Raw genomic sequence first — 25,955 nt, 5'->3', positions numbered from 1 at the left:
TTTCACCCTGCACGCAAGGCCACAGTTATTTCCTCAGCTTAGAGATGGGAATTTGGACCTCAAACAACCACAGCTCATGTTTGTATAGGCACAAGCCGTCTCTCGTGGCCTCATTTCGCTCCCACTGATGATGACAAACCCCTCCTTCACCAAGGGGAAGTGGAGCTGTGTTTATGGGCAACGTTAAAAGTCACCAAGAAATGCAGAGCTCTCATTCAACCACCTGACCAAGCCTCCAGTCACAGAACAGTCTTGCTGACCAAGAACCATAAGGCATTCAGCTGGCCTGAAATACAAACAAGCAGCACATTTTTGTACAGGAAGCTAAATACATTTTTCTCCCTAAGATTCCTCCTGGATCTTGCACTCTTAAAAACTGGGAAGATTCTGAGATTACACAGTACTCTTTGACTGTGAAAGATCAAATAAGAGCATTCTGATAACAGTTTAATATTGTAACACATGAAATGTATACACACCCTTTATGAGGACAACGTTCAGTCCTCTTTGACTGATGCTGATATCACAGAATAATAACAGCCCAAGTAAACTGTCTTTTTTCTTTTTTTTACTGTGTTCTATATTATTGTTGATGTGAATTGCTGACCGAAAACCAGGCAATTAATTGCAACAAGCATTAAACACACTAGGCAAGCAACACAAATGAAGCCAATAAAGCAAGCAGTAAAATGCTTGTTTTTCATTACAGTATCCCTTGAAATTAAATCGTACCACAAGAAAAACAGCACATTTCATGGTGCTCTTAAATTCAAACAGGCTCTTAAAGGCAAGCCTTTAAACCATCAGGAGGAGAATTACTACACTTCCATTTTAAATTTGTAGCTATTTAAGGAATACCTGCAATATGTGGTTATCTTCATCTGTATCTTCTTCTGCCGACCATAATCTGTTTTTTGCTGCACTCTAAAGAATAATACCTCAAGTTTCATTTATGATAATTTAAGTATTTATACTTATTACGAAGACAGACGCAGAGGTCTAGAGGGAGTACCTCGAAATAGAGAAGTCAACTGAAAAACTCATTTCAAACAACACCTCTCATTGAGCTCTGAAGGAATATTCATAACTGTTTCCAAAGGTTACCACGCACGACAATAGGTGCAAAAGGTCAAAAGGTTTTATGCAAGGAACAAAATGAACAAACCTTTTCTGCAAGGACAAAAGGTTTTATGAAACACCCTACACTTCATTTAATATAAAAATAGATTTTTAATAAAAGTATACACTGTAATACAGTATACACTGTAAACAGCTATGAAAGCATTGTTACAGAGGTAAACAAAAAGTCTACATTAATATTTCAAGTGGTTGCATGAAGAAATTCTATGCAATAGTCTCCAACTGTAACAGAGCTCATGAAACGGATCCAGTAAAACAGGGTCATTTCCTTTCTTCATGCTCCCATTTATATTCACTTTGAAGGGAAAAAAAACAAAAACATGTTATCCGTGATATTGGTTCACGATGCTTTCTGTTTTATTTAAGTGAGCTATCAGAATCAGTGCCTTGCTGAAGAGACTGAGGATCCCACGCCATTCTTTTCCAAGTATTGTTGCAGCATTTTCCTGTACTTCAGATTGGCAGCATATTAGTTCATGCGTTGGCAGACTTTGATTTGTCAGACCCAAGAGATGAAACATGATCTGAGTTTGACCTCACTTGGTCTCTATTGTAAACTATAGCACTGTTTTTTACATTGAAATTTTTGACATTGCCATTAGTGATTTCTCTCCAAGAAGTACCAAAATTTTCATCTCCAGCAGAAAATGATTCCTCACAGTACACGCTCTGCCTCTGTTCATTAGTGCTGGGCTTTTCTTCAGAATACACTGCAGACTTATCAGAACCATCCAGAAGCAAACTTCCACTTGCAGAACTCCATTCACTGCAGTTTCCTTCATCCCTCTGAGGAGTTCTTTCAAAATCAAAGTCCTGAATCCTTTCATATGTAGTTTGCCAAGTCCCAAGTGAGAGGATACACTCATCTTCTTTCAAGGCTGTTCTCCCATTTTTAGTTTTAAGAATGTGATGAGTTGACCTCGGGATGACAGGGCCATTTTTAAGTCTGGCTGCATCTATATTATCTAACTGTCCTTGACAAGCAAACAGAGGGACATTTGGATGAGCAATATTACCAGTTGCACATGAGAGTTCTTTGTCTAGGTTTACGATGGGGCTGTATTTTCCTTCTCTTCCATCTACATTTGGAAGAATCTTTAACAGACCATCTCTTCCAGCATTAACTAGATGTTTATAAGTATTCCTATTCTGAATATTTGAAGTATCTGTTTCATGAAGCATATGTGGTGTTTCGGTCTGTCTTGCACCAAATTGTTGTCTCAAGTCACGTGGTTTGTATTTCCGACCAACTTTATCATTAGCTTCTTCAGTAGTATTTTTGCCACAAGACTTGCTTTCCTTATGGTTTGGCCTAGACAGGCAATCTCTTTTTGAGTATTCTACTCCAGTTGGCAGGTCAGAATTTAAGAGTAGAGCTGGAACAGCAGAGAAGGAACAGACCAAATGAAAGAAAAATTAACAATGGAAGTGGGATGAGGTACTGGACCATTTAAAAAATAGGTCAATCAGCATTCTCAACATAAGCAGCCCATGTTTACCAACCTATACACACAAGCTCGTAAATACCTAGTACCTCCCTAGACACCTACATTTTGGTTACTAAAAACAATATACATCTACAAGGAAAAGAAGCAAACAGATAAGTAAGCCAACAAACCTGAGCGTGTAGTTTTGCAATGCAATGTGTGTCGAAGAGGGGTTTCCAGTCCTTTAGCCATTGTAACAAGCTTGCTGGCAGCATTCATTATTTTCTTTTCAGCTCTGCCAATAACCAGAGAACACGACAAAAATTAAAGATCTCCAGACTCAGCATTTTACGTAAAAGTAGCAACAACAAAAGACAAAAAATACTGAGGACAAGGTGTCAGGTAGCTCAGAAATCCTCTGTCAGCAAGCTCAGTAGCAACTCCACACCTGTCTCATCAGATCAGGCCAGACTAACGCTTGCGCCAACAGAGGATGAACAGTGCTATTGGACAAACAGTGCTATACTCAAGTTGACATAACTCTTTCAAAACCAAAGATATACAGTCATGCTGGAGCTTACCCTTCCTGTTTCCCATTGTCAGTAAGAAGCTGTTGAAGACACGTCAAGTAGTACTTCCGCATTTTCCGTGCTGTCTCCTGGCGCTCTCTGAGAACCTCTGCTTTAATCATCGCAGCAGCTCTCTCCTTACTTTCACGGATATAACACAGCATATCACCTACAGAAACATCCTTCATTAGGGACAGCTCTGCCTCAGAGGGGAGAGAGAGAAACACTACCAAAAGGACTGCTGAGTAGACCTGCAGCAAAGCAGCGAGGGCCCACATTTACCAGCCAACCTCCTGCTCACAGCCACACACCCACTGTACTTACTTTTTATCTTGCTCACAGATTTAATGTACTGAGCACGCATTTCTTCCAGCCCTTTCACAGAGCCACAGGATGAACAGGCTTTTGAGACACTTCCCTTGGACAGCAACCTGAAAATCATACAAGTCACATGGCATAAGAGCAGCCAAGATCTTAGAATCATGCCCTTGTTTACACTGTTTTTTGAAATACCTCTGTGATGTGCCCACGTCTTTCAGTTTAGCCTTCATCTCAGTGTTTTCTGCAATTAGACATTCCACAAGCTTCTCGTTTTCTAGAAAAGCCAGTAATGAACCATAAAACAATGTTACTCCCCAACATTCAAGCGAAGCTCAACATAAAACATCACAAACTGCTGCCTTAATGTAGAAGACCTTAATGTCAACAAGCAACACCAGTAAATAATCAGCTAAGGCAGGGACAAGCAGGAAGGAATCACAGCACATTTTGCAGAAGTCTAAGTAAATGAACCCACAGAACTTAGCATGAGCAAAACATCAACTCACAGGGCCCAAAGGAAAGACCCAATTTACAGCCAAGAAAGCAATGGTTTCCATTTCACTTTGCTAAAGTACACATGCACACACACCATTACATCCACAGAAAACTGCACCAAGCAAGAAAGGAGATAAATGTAGCCAGTCCAGCCAAGACGCCTGTGAGCTGTCTCCAACTCTCTTTTCAAGTCCTGGCACACAGTCTCTTTCTTTTCCAACTCCTGGCTAGTGTTCACAGCACAAAACTTCCTGAGACCAAAGGATCTTTTTTGCACCTTGCTGATCTAAAATAACAAGCACTAGAAGTCATTCAGCACTCAAGGGTCCCAAATGAATCAAACCCAACCTTGCTATTTCCACCCTATGCTAAGGGAGTATACTGTGTATGAGTCCAATTTAAGTAATCACAAGAGCCTGGATGCCACTTAGAGAACCTGCAAGCAGCTCCAATAGAGTCACACAGCCTTCACAGCCTCAGCACACTCCCATCAACAGTCACATGCAGAGGTCTCAAAACAGGCAGCAATACAACACTGGGAGGTTGAACTGCCACTTATCTATCCCCTTAGTTATTTTTAAAGCCAACAGCCAAACAGGGCCTGCTGGAGTCAGCTGAAGGAAACTCGCCCAGCTGGGAAGACTCACACACGGCTGCATCGAGTTAACTTCAGAAATTTACATAGACTGGGCTACTTCCAGGGGAGCAATGGCTGCTTTCTATAGCCAGCACAGGGAGCTCGAGAGGCAGAAGGGCTGCGCTGCCTGCATTGTTTTGCATTTAATAGATGCTTTGTTATTTTGGTGGTGAAGAAATTCAAGCCGCGGTATAGGCACAAAGCCAAAGACTCTCTTGGGCTTTCTCCCTTTATGTTTTTTGGTTGCACAACAACTCAAACTAAACTGAAAGCCCCAGAGACATTGCAGCGCCTCCCGTGAAGTTCCTCCCCAGCTACACAGCCCCCAGTCTTGCTATGGTGCATGGGACTGCTTTGGGAAAAGCTACAGTGCACAACTATCAGCACGTTTCAAGGGCCAGGAGGGAGATGGGAGCAGGGAGGAGGAGGAGAGAAGCATCGCCTAGGGGATTCACATTTCCTCAGCAACTGAACTCCTCCACAAAAGAACTAGAAAAACTACTGTGCCAGCTGAAGAATCATTCCTGACATAACAGTGCCCTTGATGCAAAGGCACAGTTCCTTGCATTGGCTGACAGCTGCAGCAAGCAGTAGATTTTGGGCTTCAAAGCTCTGCTTTAATACTTACCCGCTCCAAGACACCATTTGGTCTGCACTCTGCTCACCAGGCTCAGCACCGGCTTGCATATAAACTTTCAATCACCACAGGTGCAACTGTTTTCCCATCTACAACCTTACCATCAGAACAACAGCATCTCCCTCTATCATTCAAATATTCACAGGTTCAGTGCTACTATCAAGCTTAGTTAGATAACATACAGCTCTGTCAGAGTGATAACAAACTCCATACCTCCATCTCTTCCACTTTTATGCCTTCTCCTCAGCCTTCTTTGTGTTTCTGCTTGCTGTCCATTGTTGGACAAAGGAGATCTTGCCATGTCCCCAGTTTCTCCATTGCCACCTTGCATGCAGGGGCACACTTCTTTATTTGCATTATTTAGTAGCTCTTCATTTTTCTGCAATTAAAAGAACACTGTCTGAAAATCCAGCAAATAGCCAAACAACATGTTCTGCAACATACTACTTATTAAAGCTAGGATGAAGATGAACAAGCAACCCAAAGATCTCTATTGGCTCTGATTCTTGCATCCCAATGGTATTAGTCTTAAACTAGAACTGAAGAAAGCAGCTTGAATAGCGATGGAAATGGGTACTTTTGCATAGAGAATGGTAACTAAGTGTAATCCCGTGAAATAGCACTACCTGATAACACCCGGAGTTTGACTTTGGAACTGCAGTTGAGTCAGAACAGAATATTGAAAAGTCTACAGAAGGCACAGATATCATTCCAGGAAGCTAAAAAGTACGGACAGGGCTTCCAATACTCTGCATCAGATCAGATGCACACTTTTAAATTTGCATTATTTTTAAATTAGCTTTAACTGCCCACAGAGAAAGTCAAAAGACCAGCCAAAAGTATGCCATGCATCCCTGAAGATGAGTTAACAAGTAGAAATGTGATATCCAGTCACTACTGTACAGTTCTGGGTTCCACATAGAGCAATACCTACATTTATTTGCCTGTTCGCTCTGACACAAAGAAATTCCTGAGCACAGGACTACATACCTAAGTAGCTGCAATGAGTTTTTAAGATGCTCCTAATTTACAACTGTGGATGTACATCCTTAACCAATCAATGCAGGCATTAAGAAAAATAAATCTCACTCCTAACCTGGTTGTCTTCTACTACAAACACTGAGAGTCTCACAACTGTACCTTGCCATATCCCTTAAACTGCTGGCCATGGATCTCACCCTCTCAGACAGTTCTAAAGGACTCATTACAAATGACTGCAATTGATGGATTCTCTAATTCTCTAGATCAAGTGGATATTACACAGAGAGGGAAAAAAGGTATGACTCATTCATCCGTTTTCTCACATCTCTCCTTTAGCTATTATTTATAATTCCCTGAAATATTACCTCTTTCCACTCTTGCTCATGCTTTGCTAGAATTTTGTAAACTGTCCTTCTGTAGGCCTTTTGTAAGCATGCCTTCAGTTTGTCTTTGCACTGATGATTTAATTCAACAGGAGCATCAGAACACCTCTCTTCCCAAGAACGCTGACTATAGGTGCTATTAACAAGCTCTTCATGGACTTCTCTCAGCAAACACTCAAGCTCAACTACAGTCTTCTCCTCATACTGCTTAATTTCATCCTGAAGTTTCTTTGCTTCCTGAGCCTCCCACTCTCGCTGCTTTTGGTCTAGTAACATCTTCATTTCTGCCTCCTTCTGAGCAGAGAGATCATTCATCTGCTTTGCAAGATCCTCTTTTGTGGTTGCAAGTACCTCTTTAATCTTGTTTCTGTGGTCATCTAAGAATGATCGGTAGTCTCTCTCATTTTGCTCTTGTATTTGTGCAATTTCTTCTTGCTTTTCTTTGTTCCACTGAGCACGGGCTTTTGCTACTGCTGCTTTGATAGTCACAGGGATTTCTTCTTCTTTTAGCTCCAATTCTTTTTTGAGAGAAACTACCTTTTCCTCAAGATCTCTAATTCTCGATTCAGACTTCTCTGTATTCTCACGTTCATTCTTCCTTTTTTCTTCATCAGAAGAGAAAGCCAAAGCCAACTGATTAACAAGTAAAATAGAGTCGTTATATCAAACATACAGAACATATACCGTTCACTACATAAGTTCCTACAACCTCTAATAAAAACATCATTATTAATGCAAAAGTAGAATAGAAACATCATTCCTTAGTGATTCCCTATACACACGCGTTCACCCATTCTACACAGGACTTGGATATCCTGTTCAGAAGTACACTTATTTTCTGTTACCAGCTTTGCTGCAGTTTCCATCTGTTCCCTTGCTTGCTTTTCTTGTCCTGTCTCTATACTTACCTTGTACTCTTTGAGGTCTGTTAATTCCTGCAGTGATCTGGCATGTGCTTGGGTTAAAGCTGCCTCAACCTATAAACAGATTAAAAACAAGAGTTCAGTTGGGACTACTTATGTTTAAAGGAAGCAATACAATCAGACTAGATGCATCTGATGGATTTCCAGATGCAAAAGAAGATTCCAAAATGATGAGGATTAAACTATTTCCTTTCCATTAAAACAATATAAACAAAATTTAGCTTTCCTCAGTTATGTTCAAAAGCCCTGCACAGCTCAACCAGCTGTGGTCAAGTGCTAAGTAAAAAATCAGAGCTACGAAAAAAGCTATACGATTCTAATTATTATATCTAATATAATAAATATCAACTACTGAGCTTGAAGAAAATTAGAGGAAAAGCATATTTTCTAAGGAAAAAAAAAAATGTTAAGGTGACTCAGTGGCACATGTAACTAGACCCATTCAGCATATTAGCACATACAAGTTATATGAACTCCAGGCAAACAGGATAATCATTTGTTACCTGGCTGGCAAGACGTTTACGGTATTTACTTTCAAGTTTTATTTCAAGTTCTTTTAAGGCCTCTTCAGAGGCCTTTTTTTCCTTCAAAGCCTTCTGGATCTGCAGCTTCTGATCCTCAACAACCCTTGCTAACTCTTCAGTTGAAGCATCACTCACACACGTTACTCTATCTGTTTGGCTGCCGCAGTCCTTACATTCAAACACAGTTTTTTTAATTTCTTCCAGCCTACTTTGCCATTCTCTTTCTCTCTTAGCAAAGACGTCTTCTTTCTTCTGGGAAAAAATATGTATCTATATAGATTTAAGACATTCTTCTGCAGCATTCGAATAAAAATAGAATTTCAATAGTATTTAACAAACAAAGCATTGCTGAAGAGCATCAAAATCTAAACCCTTAGCTGGACCCCACATTCCCCACCCCCGTCCTTCCCCGTGTGCCCTCCAAATTACACCTCCACTATGCATTTGGTATAGAAGGAGTTGTCTGTTTTTCTTCCTTCTCCCACCTAGCCTCCATGGGGAAAGATGTGTAACGGACTTTCATAGGAGGACAGAGCCCAACAGAATATAAAGCCAAGCTATTCACCCTCAGATCAGGGCAGAGAACTCCAGTACGTTACAGCTGTGATGCCATTCTGCAGTGTTACTTTATAAAACCTAATTTTCCAAAGATTACAACCAGCTGTAAAACCTACCAACTTCAAAGGCTTCTGAAACAACAGGTTCTCATCAACAACTTCAAATGCCAGAAGAACAACACCTAAGACTAGCACATATACATATAAACCTTCTCCAAAAAATAAATAAATTCATTCAGTTAAATCAACAAAAACTTGAAAGTACAAGAATCACACCTCTTTTTCCTCTTTTTCCCAGTGTGCTTTGGCAATTGCAATTTCCTTCTCAATCTGCACTTCTTTTTCTTTCTGCCACTGCCTCTTTGCTTCAGTCATAGAATTATTGTATCTCTCCTCAAGCTCACTTCTCAGAATTTTAAGTGACTCTTCTTTTTCTTCTAAAAGCTGTTTCTTGAGCTAGAACAAAAAACACCAGTAATTAAAATAATAATAATAATAAAATAAAACTGTTAAAGCAAGCCTTCACCAGTGAATGATCTGTCTTTAGGAGCCAACATTTTAGGGAAGGAGAACTACGTGAAAAGGAGTAGCTGCAGAAAGAGTTACCAACACCGTATTTTAAACCAAGTCTCTGCCCTGAACAATTACAAAGTTGGAATACACAAGAGCACATTTACCTTAAAAAACACTCTAATATGATATGATGCATTAATACCTTATCTTCTTTCATCTGCTGCTCACGTGCAAACATCTGTCTTAAAGTAGTTTCCAAGGTGTCCTTCTCACCACAGACTGCTATGTAACATTCCTTTACTGTGGTCATCTCTCTGTTCAGCTCCTCTATAGTAGCCCTTCAAGGTGCAAATCACACATTAGCAATCCATCTTTAAACTCACAGGATATTAACCACTTTGAAAAAGCATTTTAAAAAGGCCAGACATGAAGTACAAACATTTCATAGCAATTAAAAAAAACTGAAAATGCTTACTTCAGCTGTAAGACTGTCTCTTCATAACTTTGAATAAGCTGCTGCCTTTCTGCAGCATACCTCTGCATCATGTCTTTCTCAAACTGGGCTTTTGTATCCTCATGGTGTTGCTGATATGTTCTTTCACACCTATGATTTCAAGAAAGGAAAACACTGCCTATATTTCTTCCTCTTCAAAATGGGGTTCAGTTTTTGTTTAAGAAAGAAGCTACATTTCCAGAGCAGACTCTCCTCATGAACACATGCAGGATCAAAGTTCACAAAAGAAACTAAACAATGTTAATGGACTTAACCTGTCAATGGCTTCTTGTTTATCCTCATCAAATTCTTGAACCATCTTTCTCATCTGACAGCAGAGATCCTGGTTTGAACTTTTTAGTTTTTCCTCATTTTTTTTCAGTTCTTCAATAGTCAAAGCATGGTTCTGCACAAAAAGGAGTCAAGTAGCTGGTGAATTTTAAGGAATCTTCTATAATTGCAGGTGTGTTCTTTTTGTTTATTTGTTTTTAATAGGAATTCAAAGCATTTTTGTCTTACCTGAACTTCTCTAAGCAAAGTTTCATTTGCCTTTCTGAGTCTCAAAACTTCTTCCTTAAGATCATCAGAAACTAATGGACCAGCCACCAAAGCATCGTTTTGATTTGTCACTGGCTAAAAAATAAAATTCAGATGATAACTTTCAAGGTACCCGTGCTCTAGAAACAGATTCCTTAAAGAGTTACAACTGTATTTTACTTACAGAAAGCAAAACCAAGAAAGAAGAAAAGTACTGCAGGGCAATAACAGTATCACTGTTACTCTTTTAAAGTTTCATAATGCTATTTCTAAAAAGTATATACTTGACACTGCATTTGTTAGCTGACTGCTATTATCCAGCTGAGAGACTGCACCCCTGAAGCAAACTGTATTTCTGTCCCACATCCAGGTCAGAACACACATTACAAAAGTGCATGTTTTTTGTACTCATTACAAAAGTGCAAATTGTAATGTAGAATTGACATTAATCATGGGGACAAGAGACACACAACATTAAAGGGATTTTTTTCATGGACCACAGATTTGTCTGAGTTGGAAAGGAGCTTTAAAGATCATCTAGACCAACCCCTGCCACACGTAGGGACACTTCCCACTAAATCAGCCCCATCTAACCTGATCCTGAAGAATTCCAGGGATGAGACATCCCCAACTTTTGAGCAACTTGTTCCAGTGCCTTGCAAACATCATAAAGCAAAGAATATTTTTCCTTATATGTGACTTAAATCTATTATTTTCTCAACTCAAAACATTATCCCTTGTCCTACACTACATGCCCTTGCAAAAATCTCTCCATCCTTCTTATAGGCAACACTTAAGTACTGAAAGGCTGCAATAAGGTATCCTTGGAGCCTTCCTTTCTCGAGGCTCAACCCAGCTCTCTCAGCCTTTCTTCAAAGAAAAGCTCCAGACACAGGTGCTCAAGCTCTCTGAACATTTCTGTTGCTCACTCTAACAGGTCTAAGCCTTTCTTGTGCTTCAGGTCCCAGAGCTGGATGCAACACTGCAGTTAGGGTCTTACAATGGTAGAGTACGAGGGGAACAATCACCTTTCCTCAGCCAGCTGGCCATGCTTCTTTTTTAGGCAGCCCACAATAAGACTGATCAAATTAGAAAGCAAATGCCATGAGAAAGCAATCTGTTTTACATCCCATTAATGACACCATCAGCTCTCAGAGAAATAAAGTCTTTGGGATAAAGAAACCTACTGCCCCCAGTGAAATTAAGGTTTAATCAAAAAAGCACAGCGGCTATTATGCACTACCAGGCAAGTGGGTCACTGTAACAGAACTCATTTAAAAAGACATATTCCACCCAATCCAGTTGCTTTCTTTCTCACCACAGATACAAAACAAGGTATCACCAAAACAATATTTCCCTTAGGATGAAAGACAAATCTATTTAATTGTTACGAACTGCTACATAACTTTCACTTTTGTTATTTTTCCCCACCTCTTTTTGTAAGAAATTTTAATGTTGGTTTGATTTACTAAACTACAGTACAATTTACAAAGTCTTGAAAAATACGGGAAAGAACAAACCTCCAACTCTTTTGATGCTTTTTCTGCTTTCAACAGCTGCTTGAATTCCTCTAAGTTCTTCTGGCAATCTTTAAGATCATTTTGTAATTGAGTAATCTGGTTTCTCTTCATTTTATTACTGCTCAATAAGCGTTCCAGTTCAGCTTTTAATTCCATAATAATTTCATCTTTAGAGAGTTCTTTATCCGTGTCTCTGTTCTGTATTATACTATTTGGGAAAACATAAACAGTTCAGCATTTGGAAGACCAAACACTTTATCCAGAAGTCAGTCTTAGCAAGAAGAGCAACTGATGCTACCATAAACACAGAAGTTGAGCTCTAAGAGGTAAGAGTAAAAAGAATGAGAGAACATGAAAATGAAAGCAACATGTTTTTTCATTAAGCTGCCATTAACGTACATTCCACTGTTTCCCCCAGAAGATCCATCCTCACATGACACAAAGTACTTCAAGACGACTTGCTATAAAGACAACTTGGGTATGAAGTAATCATGTGGAATCTTTGAGCAAATCCATGCACACAATCCATACAATTGGTAAAATAGTTACCAGTGAGCATAATACACGTAAGCAGGAAAATCAATTTTTTCCACGGGTAAAGATATTGTTGAGAAATTCAGTGGCACTCCACATGCAGACCAATTATTCAAGTATATTGCTACATTCCCTATGACATATTTCAGATTTTACAAGATTTCATGATGCAGAGTTCAAGTCCTGAAGGACACAAGGCTAGTCTCCTATACCATGCAACAGACTGCTTCTTAGGCATCACAAGTGAAAAACCTCCTTACTTTGTTGCACATGTTAAATGCTTTCTACTGAACTCTCATGGTAAGAAACAACAAAAAGAAAGGAATTGCACTCTAAGAACAATGACATAGTCCTTATGAAACCTGAGTATGCATTAAGAAGAGACGAAGCATTCAATGTACAATTTTAGTTCAAATTCCTACTTCCCCAATTCCCTGGGGACACAAGCAGTATCTATTACAAAAGAAAAAAAAATAGGAAGTAAAAAAAACCTCACACATTATTTGTGTAAGTTATGGAAGACTTTAGATTTTATTATTTTTTTCCCCCAATAAGAATCACTCAGTACCTGCAGAACCTTGAGTTATTCATGGTGACTCTTTTAATCCCCAAATCTACGCAGGAATCACTGAGGTTTGTATGCAACTCTCCACCTGCATCATTCAAAAACACTCCAAGCTTGGCAGCAGATTCATACAACGTTATTTCTTCCTTCAGTTCCCTTAATTCTTCCTTAAAAGAAGGGACAAAAAAAATTATAGAGCAGAGAAACTCCAACCAAATGCATTGAGACAACAACTCTTACAAAGAAAACAGACACATGCAGTTATTCTTTCTATATGCCAGTTGTATTTTCTTGAGTGATCTACACATAACATACAACAACTACAAACAAATCAGTGAATATTTTCTGTTGCTCAGTACATTCTATTGATCATATGTGAAATTAAACGTTACCACTTCTTTCCTTGTGATACCCTGTCATTCATTTTGCCATACAAAAAACATACACGGTTTATTACTCCGGTACCTACTAGGATTCCTTGCTTTAAGGTGACAGATTTAAACAAACCACTCATTGAATTGGAAACACAGACTTCCAGTGGTATTTATGAGGACTCCTTAGCATTACTTCTTCATGGCACAACAAAAAATTTCAGAAAATAAAACCCACAGTCTTCCCTACAGGCCAACTTATGACATTCCCAACACATTGAATTTATGTTCTTCCTTTTCTGTAAGCAGGTCAGACACACAATATCAGACTTGTACCCATATATATGTATATATGAAACCACCATCCTGTCAGCTATAATGCTCACCCCTCCTAAAATCAAATCTAATTAAGTGTTAAATATTTAATAAAAGATATTAACCTGCAAAGCCTTGTTCAGGTTATTGCTTATCATGTGCGCAGACTGAGCTTGTTGCAACTGAAACCGTAACTGATTTGCCTCCTGTATCGAGCCTATTGCAGGGAAGAAATAAAAACAGAAAAACAGCAAAGCATAAATATGCAAGAAAGACCACATGATCTAAAAAAAATACAAAGAACAACAGCAAGAATACGCACTGCACCGAACAGGTAAACTTGGGCTTCTACTGCTCGCCAATTTAAGTGACAATCTGTTTTCAACTTTGGGAAATATGCTGATTTAATTTTTATTGTAGCTTTAAAACTACCACGAGAAGCGAGATGTGCCAAAGGTTTGCTTTCTGTGTTTCTTTGTTTTATGAGTTTGCCAATTTATTATTGGTGTAAGGCATCTGATGCATAAAGCATGGAGGAAAAAGTCATGATGATTTTCCAGCTGGCAATTACACTCTTAAAAAATCATTTATATAGTTTCTACATTACACAGATCTAATAAGTTTTTTCTCTTCCTCCATCCTCACCACCATGCTCTCTCTGGAGACACTTCTTCCAAATTACCACAGTTCTCTAGCAGAACATACACTTTAAGCCAGGATCTGGTAAGAAAGGCATTCCAGCAAGTTTGCTTTCTAGGAAAGGACTATTAAAATACTGCCATAACTAATGGAAGGCAAAAGACATACACATAATAAACAGAAAATTCTATACACTGTTCCTTCAGATATAAATTGTTAAGAAGCAGTTTCTTAAGCATTTGTATTTGGAATGGCAATTCATACTGGATTTTTTATTGTATAGAGCTCTGCTTCACAAAGACTTAGCTAGTAAAACCACATTGTGGTTCTTGATACTTCCCAAAAATTAAATGCAACTACTATATCTTTCTCCATCAGATTTTACTTATTTCAATTACAGAATTTGTGAGTAGACATCTACTTCAAATGAAACTTGAAAAGACATGCAAGAAAAATGAATAAATAGATTTTAACAACACAAGATAAGTGGCTACCCAAGCTTCTACTGATTTAATAGTGGATATGTTTTAAATGTGCTTACAGTACAAGGTACTAAGCACGTAAAGGCTGAAGTTGCCAGGTACACACAGATAGATCAGCTACTTGAAGCACTGTGCTGATCCAGATTATCGACCAATTCACATCAGATAACACTAAAGTATTTCTTAAACTACTCTTAAATGAAGAAAGCATCAATGGTAGCATAACATATTGGTAGAGTCCAACTAATACATAAAAACTTAGATGCGAGTAAGTGGCTGTTATTTAGTCCAAAAGTTAGTTTACATATATGTGGCATACAATACATAGAAAACATTACTCATTTGTTTAGTGGTCCACTATACATTTAGCTTGATGTTGAACACAGATTTGCAATGTCATGCTTTAGTTGTTTCTGTAAGGAAAGATATGGTGTGAGACTTACCTGTTTGCAGTAAGTTTGCACACTGCTTTTGGCTTTCCTCAAGACTTCTTGTCAATCGATTTATAATTTCCGTTTTTTCACATTTGGTTTCTTCCAGCATTTTCTCAAGCTCCTTAACACGCTCTCCTAGATTCTGGCAAAGCTCTTTCTAGGAAGAAAAAATATTTTAATTCATGCAACAAACACTGAACCACCCAAGATAGACAAGTGACCTCTCAGAGCAATAAAGCTTCCACTATGAAACAGTAAGTATACCCATAGAAGAACAAACATGGATGCATGTCTGACTAGAGTATATTGTTTGAATACACGAGGGTAGCTCTAACAGTAATACCTATTTTATTATGTGGGCTTACAGCAGAGGCAGATGTTGGTGATACGGCAGTTGAGGTTGAACCTTCCTGCCAATATTCTATTACATTTTGTTACCGTGTGACAGATGGCAGAAGAGGGGCAGTAGAGCAAAATGGCATCTGATATGGGAGAACATATAAAGCAAAGGTGTGTCACTGAATTTCTCCATGTAGAAAAAAGAATAATCTCACCCAGTGACATCCATTGACACTTGCTTAACATTTATGGAAAACAATGGATGTGAGCACAGTGAGTGGTGCATTTCAGCAGTAACAACAGTGACATGAAAGACAAGCCATGGTCTGGATGGTCATGCATAACTGCCACACCACAGCAATGGCATCAAAGCATCCGTGAAACAGTGAGTCACCTCCACCAAGACAGATTTTTACAAGCAAAAGACATAGCTGCATGCAGTTCATCACCTGCAAAAACGCATAGCTAATGGTGGTGGCTATATTGCAAAATAGCATTTGATAGCTGAGAATTTGCACTATCAGACAAAGTTATTGTGCTCTTTGTATCTGCTGTAGTTTCCATGGAAATAAACAGTAGGCATTACTTTCAGAACAACTTCTGTATTTCATGGCATAACAGACCGTTACTGTGTATCAGATAACCACATGTTGCATGATTATAAAACTAAATCTAAGTAGTGCTTCTCTTTCCCAGATTCCCAGGTACCCAATTCAAGAAAAGACTGCACAGGATGAATGTTCAGAAGGGAAACCAAGACAATTAATTCTTGCCTCATCTGGCAATACAACCTTCTTTTTATCTGTTATATAGGCCATTGTAACTGCTAACTGTTTAGTGATGTTTATAACACATATCACACAGCCTTCCTAACACTGAGACTCACAGTATTTTATTCCTCTTTAGTTAACACCTTCCATATGGAGCTCTTCGGATTATAAATCAAGAGCATTCAGGAGAGCACTCAGTACCCTATAATAATTTCTCACCTGCTCCTGTAGTGCAGATTTTGTAGTATCAAGTTTCTGCTCTAATGATAATACTTGCTTCTCATGCTTCTGTTTGAGTGCTGTAACAATAGCATCGTGTTGTTCTCTGGCTCGCTGAAGAGTGTCTGATCGCTGAAGTTCTAACAGCTGCTTCTGCATGCTTTCCATGGCTACCTCTGCCACTCTGGATTGCTTCAATATCTGTAGGAACAGTATTAGAGTAGCTCACAATTATTTCATCTTTGCTCCAATATTCCGTGTCAATTCAGTTTTTTTGTGCAAGAGCTGCTGAAGTTCTTGATACTCTCTGGATTTTAGTACAAACTATTTTTCCACCAATACGGCCCATTGATTCACCTACAATCATCACACACTGCATGCCAGGAGACTAGCATTTACTTTTAATTTGAATGCACTACAAATATCCTCTAAAGATATTCCACAATAAGCAGTTTAATAACATGCACAGTACCTGTTCTTCATTGGTCGTAAGAGTCTGAATTTGAGTTTCAAGCGCCTTTATTTGGCCTTCAAGATACACTTCCCGTTCTTTTCCATTCTGATAGAGCTTTTGAGATTCATGAAGACTAACAGCCAAACCATCTTTTTCATCTTTAGAGAGAAGAATAATTGTGAGAAACACAGCTGAACACCCAACAGCTTCCTGGAACGTCACTGTTCAACATTCCTGCTCTACAAAATTCTTGTCTATGAGCCTTCCATCTCATACCAATAAGCAGAGAAGTTGAGTCGGGCTCTGCCCAGCAACTACTTTCTTCCACTGATAGATGAATGGATAGTGGTACAAAAATGAGTCCTATTCTGTTAGCATAGGGAATTAGTGCTTAAAACTTAAAACGTAAATGGAGAAACAATTCCTTTGAATGAACAGTCAAGGCATCAAAACGGTTGACAGCAGAAATTCTCTCCCTTTCATGTCCTAGAAATTACATTCTTAACTCGCTATGGTCATGATCCTTCTTTGTGTAGTCCTATATGAAAACAGAGACCAAAATAACCACTCATATATAATACAGCTTTTATCACTTTGGAAGTCCTTCCTTATAAGGAGTGGAGCCTTTGGAGAGTCCAGAGGAGGGTCACAACAATGGCCAGATGGCTGGAGGACCTGTCTAACAAAGATGGGCTGAGGAAGCTGGGCTTGTTCAGTCTGGAGAAGAAAAGGCTCCAGGGGAACCTCATTACAGCCTTCCAATATTTAAAGGGAGATTATAGACAGGATGGAAATAAACTTTTTACATGGGTAGACAGTGATAGTATGAGGGTGAATGGTTTTAAACTAAAGGAATAAAGACTGAGATCAGTTGTCCCTGGAAAGTTTTTCCACAGAGAGGGTGGTGAGGAGAGATGGAAAAGAAGGGTAGGTCCACAAAATCCCAAATCAAGCTTATCAAGACCTTCATTTCTTGGACAGTTTCTACTTAAGTCAAAGTACCAGAATAAACAAGTTATTAGACATGGATAAAAATCAGATATCAGTACAACATTTTACCTGTGACCATTGAAAGCTGATGACTCAAATACCTAATCTGCTGTGCACTCTTTTCTAGCTTTTCATTAAGCTCCTCCACTCGTCTCTCTCTTGCTTTATTTAAAGCTTTAAGTTGAAGAATCTGCATATTCTCTGAAGAATCTGCCAGAAGTTCAAACAGAGCGTACCGATAAGTTAGTGCATTCAATTAATCAAGTGGGGATCAAAAGTAATTCTTGACGCAATATAGCTTTTCCATAGAGAGACAAATTCACTATCAGTTCAGAGAAGCGCATTATTTTCTATCCACGTTTGATTCACACCACTCACATTGCTCTGTTGGGTTTGAACTCCATTGTTCAGACCAAAATAAAGCAACATATTTATGATCAGCATCTGATACTTATAACCTGCTGTTGATTTCCAGTGGACTTTTAACACAAACTTCAATTCTATTTCAAGTCTATATAGAAATTGCTTACTTTCATCATTGCCTGAGAATTCATGCTGCAAATCTTCAAACGCTTCGTTTCTTCTCATTCCTTCTTGGGTTACTGGAATTTTTTTATGACCATCATTTTGGTATGGTTTATATATCACTTTGTAAGATTCTGCTGACTGGCCATTAACAACTTCAGACGTAACAAACGGCTGCTGTGTCAATATATAAGAATAAAGAAATGAGAGCGAGAACTGCAGATTCCTCCATTAAAATATTTTTCCTTTTTGTTTTACAGGTTGACATCAAGAAGAGCTTTAGCAGCTCTTCTTCTCATTTACGGGATACTATGCAGCATGTCATTCAACTGTGATAGAAACCATAACAAAGGCTTCTGCTTTAGCCTTCAGTTTCAACTCAGCAAGCACACACTTCAGTGCACCACATTCATTCCTCCTCATGGACTTCTGGCCAGCTAATGTGAGGAAAAAAAAAATTGCATCATGGACATATAAAAATTCAGATATTTAACACTTCCCTGTTTTAACATATAAAATTGACTACAGAAGCCTCATATCATTGTTTCAACTGGTAATAACAGATTAAAGGCATGCGAAAATATTACTATAAGCAGCTAAAGCCTATGAAAACTTTCACAAAGTCAGAAAAAAACATCAGTTTCTAAAATACCTTAAAATGTTCCTTTGGAGAATCAGGAAAGTTTATTATTTGATTCTGTTGACTGTTAAATTCTGGATTATGGCCATTAGTGTATGGTCTGAAGTTCTCAGGAAGATGATATAAATTGCTCTGTTGGTAGCAACCTGGATCATTAAATCCATCTCTGTCAAGATAGATATCATCTGGATCCTCTTGACTCTTCTGGCCAGAGTAATCTTCTTTCACATCATATAAATGTTTCATCTGGTCACTGTTATGTAGGCCATTCCAATTCTTGGCATGTTTTTCAGCATGATCATAACCCTACAAATGAATAAGAGTTAGAATTTGCTCTTTGAAAACTCAACATTCTTCTTACCAACTGTCAAGGTAGAGAGCACGCTGCCTATGGTAAAACTACTTCTCTAGTGAATTTAAAGAATATTTAATACGTAATCTATAAAGACAAAATAATAGACAAGCAGTCTCTATTCATTATTTCAGTTTACACAAGCTTACATTTTGAGCATCAGTTATCAATAGATGATCATTCCACCTTCCATCAGGCTTTCGAGTTTCCTGTGATCTAGAAAAAGACAAAGAGCTTAGTTATGGTACTTACAAAAACAAAACAAAATAAACAAGAAATACCAACATAACAACAACAACCCACTTAATTAAATTAAGTGGTGCCTACCTTGCTTCCCAAAAAGCCCCAGCCATACCACAGTACAGCAATCTTTTTACTTAAATTGCTTTCCATACACCTCTTTTAGAAGGGTCTGTGGTGACAGAACAAGTGAAAATAGCTTCAAGCTCAAAGAGGATCAATTTAGGTTTGATATAAGGACAAAGTATTTTACAGTGAGAGCGGTGAGGCACTGCAACAGTTTGCTTAGAGATGTGGTGGATGTCCCCTCCCTGTAAGCCTTCAAGGCATGTCTGGATCAAGCCCTGACCAACATGATCTAGCTGTGCACGCCCCAACTAATTGTAGAGGAGTTGGACTAAATGATCTTTAAAGGCCATTTCCAGCTCCAAGGATTCTATGATCAGCTGAGATTTGGTTCTATTCTCAACAGAACAACTTAAGAAATAACTTTATAAATACAGTACAAAAAGCCTTACTGCTCCTCAGTCTCCTGAACGCTAGAGTCCGAATAGTTGGAGAGCTGGTCTCCACTGTCCTCCAGCATATCATGGGGAAGGTCTGTCAACAGCTGTTGTAACTGAAACAGAACAATCAACACGCATTCCACTCAAGTCTGGCAGACATGTATTAAATAAGCTGCTAGCATAAAATTCTGGTTTTCTTCCTTCATTCAAAAGAAGTCACTCATTCACAGACTTACACCCCCCCCCAACGCTTCACAGACTTCTTATAAACCTAGAGGGCTTTCTAGCAAATCTTTTGGTGCAGTTCTTTTCCTAAGTGAAAGGCTACCACATAGATGCAGTGAATAGGAAATGAGGAAGTGATTCTTCATTTATTTTTTTTTTCTAAGATGGTCAGATTACAGCTGTTGCTAAGTAATTACAGTACATGAAAAAGCTATGAACAATGCAAAAGGTAGATGACAGCAGCTCTTAGCATTCTACCTATTGCCTAGGCAAGAAATAAGCAAGGCCTTCCAGCCTGTACACACAGCACTGCAGAGCTCATTAGATGCTCTTATCTCTTCAGTTTTTACATCACTCTTGCAAAACACCGCCTGCGCTGTTCTACGTTCCCTTGATAAGAATAATCGGCAAGTTAAAAACTGAAAAGGACAAGGAATGGTGGGATATTAGATACATAAGCCTTCAGATTAACTTTCTTTTCACCTCTTGTTCTCTCGCATAGTCCTCTTGGTCATAGTCTTCATCTTCATGTTGAGTTTGTAGAGCTCCACTATCAAAGTCAAGGGACATTGTGCTCTAACAGTATTTTCCAGTACCCAGGAAAACCTATCACAAGACAGGCAAATATCACACGTGAACAAAAGGAAAGAAATACACTCCAAAAAGCTCATAAATCAAGGAGCCAAACAGAGAAAACCCTTCCTGAAAGTAATGGTACACATTACTTGCATAATTCGCTTGAATTTGTTCTCCAGTGCAATCAAGACTTCTTATTTCTAAGAATTCACTATTTAAAACAAATTCCCTGAGCACTTTCGTTATGAAGTTACCGTAATTCGCTTCAGATAATCTTGCTGCATTTATCTTTAGGCATCAGTCACACTGCACTAAACTGCAATAGTTCGCTACAGCCCGGTGAAGGTCCGGGCTGGCTCCAGGTAAAAGCGCATCGTACTGAGGCCCAGCAACCAGAGCATTACGCCGCACCCAGCTCGGGCCCCGAGGCCGGCTGCAGTCCGAGGCCCGGCTCCCTCAGCGCGGCAGTCACGCACCCCGGCCTGTGGAAGAAAGAAAGGAGGTCAAAGCGCGGGCCCAGCCGCCGCTACTCACCTGAGACGCGGGGAGAGCCGGCCGCCCGCTGCCCCCCGAAACGCGACAACGGCGGCCGCGCCGCTTTTCCGCATGACAACCGGACCTGCGCCCGCCGCCCTGACCGACAGCCGCGCGCGCCAACCAGCAGCCGGAGCAGCGGCGGCTCCCGGCGCAGGGAGTGACGAGAAGGCCGCCGCCCCGCCCCGCTCCGCCCCGCTCCGCTCCGCCGCGCTCAGCCGCACCGCGAACCCGCCGCTCTGGTTGTTTGAAAGCAGGCGCGCGTGGCCGCGGGAACGGGTCTGGCGCGCCGATTGGCTAAACGACCGACCAATGGCCGCGGCCTGTTTGCGGAGGGGCGGGCTTGTTCCGGCACGGCGGGCGGGCGGAAGGCCGGCGGCGCCATCGCGCAGCGGGACGTGGCAGCTGCGTGCCAGCCAATTGCGTCATCACGGCCGGGACCTCGTGACGTCACAGCCCGGCGCGGAGACGTGCCGTGATCGGGGCCGCGTCGTGACGCGAGGTGAGGAGCATCTCGCTGTAGGGAGTGTTGGAGGGGCGGCTGCCACGAGCTGAGCGCTCATCCTCGGCACATGAAGGTCTGGAGGAGCACAGCCAACAAATGGCTGCGCTCGTGGGGCGGACAGGAGGAGCTGCGTGGCCTCCAAGCCTGGCCACAACCTGCTTAACCAAAACAAGCGCCGGTGAGCTCACAAGCTGCTCACACAGGCAGAACAGCCTGCAGCAAACAGCCAAAAGAAATTAAAAAAGAAAAAAAAAAAAATCACTTTTTTTTACTTTTTTTTTCTTTTTTTTCTTTTTTTTGGTGTCGAACAATGAGCGCTTTGTTCGGCGGTGAGGAAAACATGTAATAGCTCCATCTGGTGACACTTAGCCTCAGCTGTAAAAAGCACCAACAGCTGAACGTGGAAGCTGGGGTCGGGGAGAAGCATCTCAGACGTTCCTTGTAGTGCTTTTATTGATGGAAGCAAACAGATCCGCGCGTTAATGTGTTCCAGTGAAGTTTATAGGCACTTTGAGATGGAATTAACATGCAAAGCCTTGTAAATGGGGCTTTATAGGCAACATGAGCTGTTTTTCCCAGGGGTGCTGGTAACCATTACAACAGAGATTAACCAACGCTTGCAGTTTCCTCAGTGTTTCCGCCGGTAGTTTGAAATGAAGTCCAAATGAAGTCATTTTTAACAGAAGTCTGCGAGTGCCAACAGTTCAGATCAACCTCCTCAAGGTGGATATTTTGGGGAACTTTCCTCAATCGTGATCATTTTTAACATGGCATAATTGCATGGGAGACGGCGTAGCTCACATGAGACGATCCACAGAGGTTAACAGTGCAGCAATGAACGTGGCCTGAAGGAAGATGCAGCCCATGGAGAGCCCATGTGGGATTAGCTTGGGAAGGACTGCATCCCATGGGAGTGACCTCATGCTACAACAGGGGCAGAGAGTGGGGAAGAAAGAGTAGCAAATACAAAGTGTTATGGGCTTATCTTCACCCCTGTCCCTCTGTGCCGCTTAGGAAGGAGGGTAGAAGGTGCTTTTGCCTTGATTTTAGTTCTCGCTTCTATAATCTGTTATTAATAAGACAACAGATTACATCATTCTCCCTTATGCTGAGTCTTTTTTGCCCACTTAATAGGTGAGCAATCTCCCTATCCTTATCTCAACCCACCAACTCTTTTACTATCATATATTTCACTCTCCCATTCTGTTGAGGAGGAGTTCTTAGCTGTCAGCAGTGTTCAGTCAACCACCAGCACCCAGTTAATTCACTCTTCTTCCCCTTTTCCTTCATTGCTTTACATACAAAAAATTCAGGAGCAACAAAATAAAGATTCTGGTCTTACTTTTGTTTCAGTTTGTGATATTCATTGAGCAAGACTTGGACTGTTATGCAGCGTTCCAAACATCACATACACACTCTGGGTTTTTTTGCCCACCAGTAGAGTGAAAATTGGTGGAGTGAAAAAGTCCTATTACACTATTATTCCAGTCACCAGTAGCTGTGATTTGTGTTATAAAATAGAGTTCTGCACATTTGCTTTCTGTGATGGGTCATAAAATTCACCTTTGATGAAAACATCACAGCCACCTTATGCAGGTCTTCCTGGCCTACCCACAGTAGTAGCTATTTTTGCTTCAGTTTGCTCAGTGAACTAACATCAAGCATTTTACACTATATGAAGTTTGGTAAGACCTAAGAATAGTGAGGAAACTACGCAGGCATTTATTATTCCAAACTTAGATTTCCTGGCCATCTGACCTTGCAGTGGCACAAAACTTTAGCAAGAACTTCTGTTGGGGGCCTTTGTTGGTTTTTTTAATGCCAGAGTATTATCAAGGAGATCAGCCACTAATATTTTAAAGCTTCTCGCCTCTTCAGTTATATGTAATATCATGTTGTTCTCAAGGAATGAAGCGTATTTTGTGCCTATTAGCTGAGGAAAAGAGTAAAGCTGATTATAGACAGCTAGCTCTAAATGTGGCTCTTTACGTCGTATACTATAAGAAAGCTTGTCTTCAACTTTTTTTTGGTCCAAAGGACTCCTTTTGTTTTCCAGAGGGCAGAGCTCTTACTATACTGTCCCATTTAACATGAAGATAACTTTTACTTAATAGTAAAATCTTTTCTTCCAGGAATTGGTCAAAAATTGTCCACCTGATAGAGCTATGCTGGTAGGCCAGGAGACAGAGAATGTCCCTGCCTGTGCCAGAAGACATTTCTTCTCTCAAAGGTACAACTTTCCCAGGCTATTACCTGGACTACCAGTCTCATTTCCCAGTCTCTTCTTCCCTTTTCTTCAGTAATCTACTAAATCAGTTTCTTCATCAGGAAGCCCAAGAAACCTCTGAGAACTCGGAATTTACGAGTGTTTGTATTTAGATTATTTATTGTGACCAAACAATAGATGCGTTTCCTTTAAAAGACTTTAGGAACAATTGGACTCTACATGAATAAGGGGAAAATCATATATTGTTTTGGAAAGAATACTGAATAAGGGCACATGCAAAGTTCAAACAGTCTTTTAAATAGTTTTCTCTCAAAATGTATCATTAGTTTTGTTCAGCTTTTCTAGTTTGTAAACAACTATGTAACCAATGAAAATATATTTAGCCTACCTTTAAAAAGAGATGAGTCCAGTATTAATTGGTAATAATAGTAAAATTGTATGCAAGACAAAAATATTAGGATCTAGCATGCTTGCCCCTTAGTAGGTTCTATTCCAAAATTATATTACACATATCAATTTCAACTCTGTAAATATTGCATAATCTCAATCTTTGAGTTGTCAGACAGTGATAAAAAATAGTCAAGAAAACATACGATCTTTGTATTGTGAACACCATTCATTTCAAACATTACTTGCTAGTAAAGTGCTGTTACAAGCAAAATGAGATTGTTAGTGTCTATCGAAAGCATATGATATTTTAGTAATAATCAAATTGCATTTATTTTGGCAAATAGTGAAAAGCCTAGACATGTTTGTTTAGCCATCCAAAACTAATTCAGTATAAATAATATTGGTTTCCAATAACTCTATCCTAAAAGGCACGTACTAATGTTCCAGTAGTTCATTCAAGTGAGCTTTTACATGTAGAGGTTTGATTGTGCTTTTAAATAGTTACTGATTCAGTATGACCTTGAAAGTGACATTTGTGCATGTCTAAAATATCTTCTCACAAATGAATCTCACACTCTGAAGGTGTAATTTTGTTAAGATTATATATATCCATATAACTATGCTTATCGATCTCTACAGATCTACATAGATATACACATATACATATATTTATATATATATACACACACAAAAGGATATCTTCTGGAACAGCAGTAGAAAGTGCAGTCTATGCTTTTTGAATTGTCTTTGTAATATAAAGTTTTGTCATAGTCAACGAAGGTTCCAGATACAAACTGTCTTGGGGTTTATAAGATCCAAGGGATTATTTGTGATAATGCAAGTGTCCCATATTATTCTCTTTCCTTACAGGCTGTTTCAAGCTCACTTCACTTCCAGAAGAGATGATTGGCAAATTATTTTCCATGTGATATTGAATAAGATGACCCACACTGTCAAATATATGGTCTTTGGTTCTCACCTAATAAAAGAAGCAAAAGAATGTATTTAAGGTTATATTGTGCTTATAAGTGCTTGGATGTGAGCCTATTTGATTAAAGTTAAAATGCATTTAAGCCACTGAACTTAATGGAGCAGCATCATTAGGTTGTAGACAGCAATTTCGACCTACTCTGACTTATCAAGAGACTGAATGGAACTAGGCTGATTCTGCTAAAGGGCATAAAATAAATCCTTTTTTTTCCTCCACAGGAAAGAGGCATTTTTCCCCTAACTCCTACCTCTGATTTATGTCACATTTGAAGATTGTCACTTAAAAGTCATCTTTTAGCCCTGAGCAGAAACAAGTAGAATTCAGCTGATATCAAACCATCTCTGCATTTTCTGTATCCAGAAGTACGTTACCAATCAACTTCATTATTTAATGTTATGACCCTAAGGCTACATTAAGTGTGCACACTAATTATCAGCACCTGGACTAACAACAATATTTAAGTACCTCACTTCTA

At 39.6% G+C, this 25,955-nt stretch overlaps 2 protein-coding genes and 1 long non-coding RNA gene across 4 annotated transcripts in view; 1 reads left to right on the top strand and 2 right to left on the bottom strand.

The window, feature by feature from the left end:
• Positions 1–1,301: 1,301 nt before the first annotated feature.
• Positions 1,302–21,526, bottom strand: CEP152 (centrosomal protein 152). Its single transcript, XM_072345515.1, has 27 exons — positions 21,368–21,526; positions 20,741–20,863; positions 20,045–20,145; positions 19,436–19,502; positions 18,947–19,240; positions 18,300–18,471; positions 17,839–17,979; positions 16,798–16,937; positions 16,326–16,526; positions 15,007–15,154; positions 13,568–13,659; positions 12,760–12,923; positions 11,658–11,865; positions 10,120–10,233; positions 9,876–10,006; positions 9,583–9,711; positions 9,310–9,445; positions 8,871–9,050; positions 8,017–8,289; positions 7,499–7,567; positions 6,573–7,223; positions 5,440–5,605; positions 3,650–3,731; positions 3,461–3,567; positions 3,149–3,335; positions 2,759–2,862; positions 1,302–2,516 (listed from the first exon to the last, which is right to left on the bottom strand). Exons 2-27 carry the CDS (start codon positions 20,825–20,827, stop codon positions 1,615–1,617), a joined length of 5,046 nt encoding a protein of 1,681 aa, XP_072201616.1. The 5' UTR covers positions 20,828–20,863; positions 21,368–21,526; the 3' UTR covers positions 1,302–1,614.
• A 213-nt stretch (positions 21,527–21,739) lies between these two features.
• Positions 21,740–25,487, top strand: LOC140256964 (uncharacterized). The gene is made up of 3 exons (XR_011904887.1): positions 21,740–21,869; positions 24,005–24,102; positions 25,360–25,487. It is a non-coding gene; the product is annotated as an uncharacterized lncRNA (long non-coding RNA).
• Positions 24,234–25,955, bottom strand: part of SHC4 (SHC adaptor protein 4) — a 28,492-nt gene continuing 26,770 nt past the window's right edge. For both annotated transcript variants that reach the window (XM_072345902.1, XM_072345903.1), the window contains one exon: positions 24,234–25,468. In XM_072345902.1, coding sequence (XP_072202003.1) covers positions 25,313–25,468 — 156 coding nt within the window. In that variant the 3' untranslated portion in view covers positions 24,234–25,312. The remainder of the gene's footprint in view (positions 25,469–25,955) is intronic.

Source organism: Excalfactoria chinensis, chromosome 10 (assembly GCF_039878825.1).
Source record: "Excalfactoria chinensis isolate bCotChi1 chromosome 10, bCotChi1.hap2, whole genome shotgun sequence".
NCBI lineage: Eukaryota > Metazoa > Chordata > Aves > Galliformes > Phasianidae > Excalfactoria > Excalfactoria chinensis.
This window is presented reverse-complemented; position numbering and strand designations above follow the sequence as displayed.

Excerpts from the sequence above, each read along its gene's own strand:
- CEP152 (XM_072345515.1), bottom strand. The coding sequence starts at position 20,827 with ATGTCCCTTGACTTTGATAGTGGAGCTCTACAAACTCAACATGAAGAT. Across the intron at positions 3,336-3,460 it reads ATCTGTGAGCAAGATAAAAA|AGCTGTCCCTAATGAAGGAT; the intron begins GTAAGTACAGTG and ends CCTCTGAGGCAG. Across the intron at positions 2,863-3,148 it reads GACAATGGGAAACAGGAAGG|AGCTGAAAAGAAAATAATGA; the intron begins GTAAGCTCCAGC and ends GGTTATTGGCAG.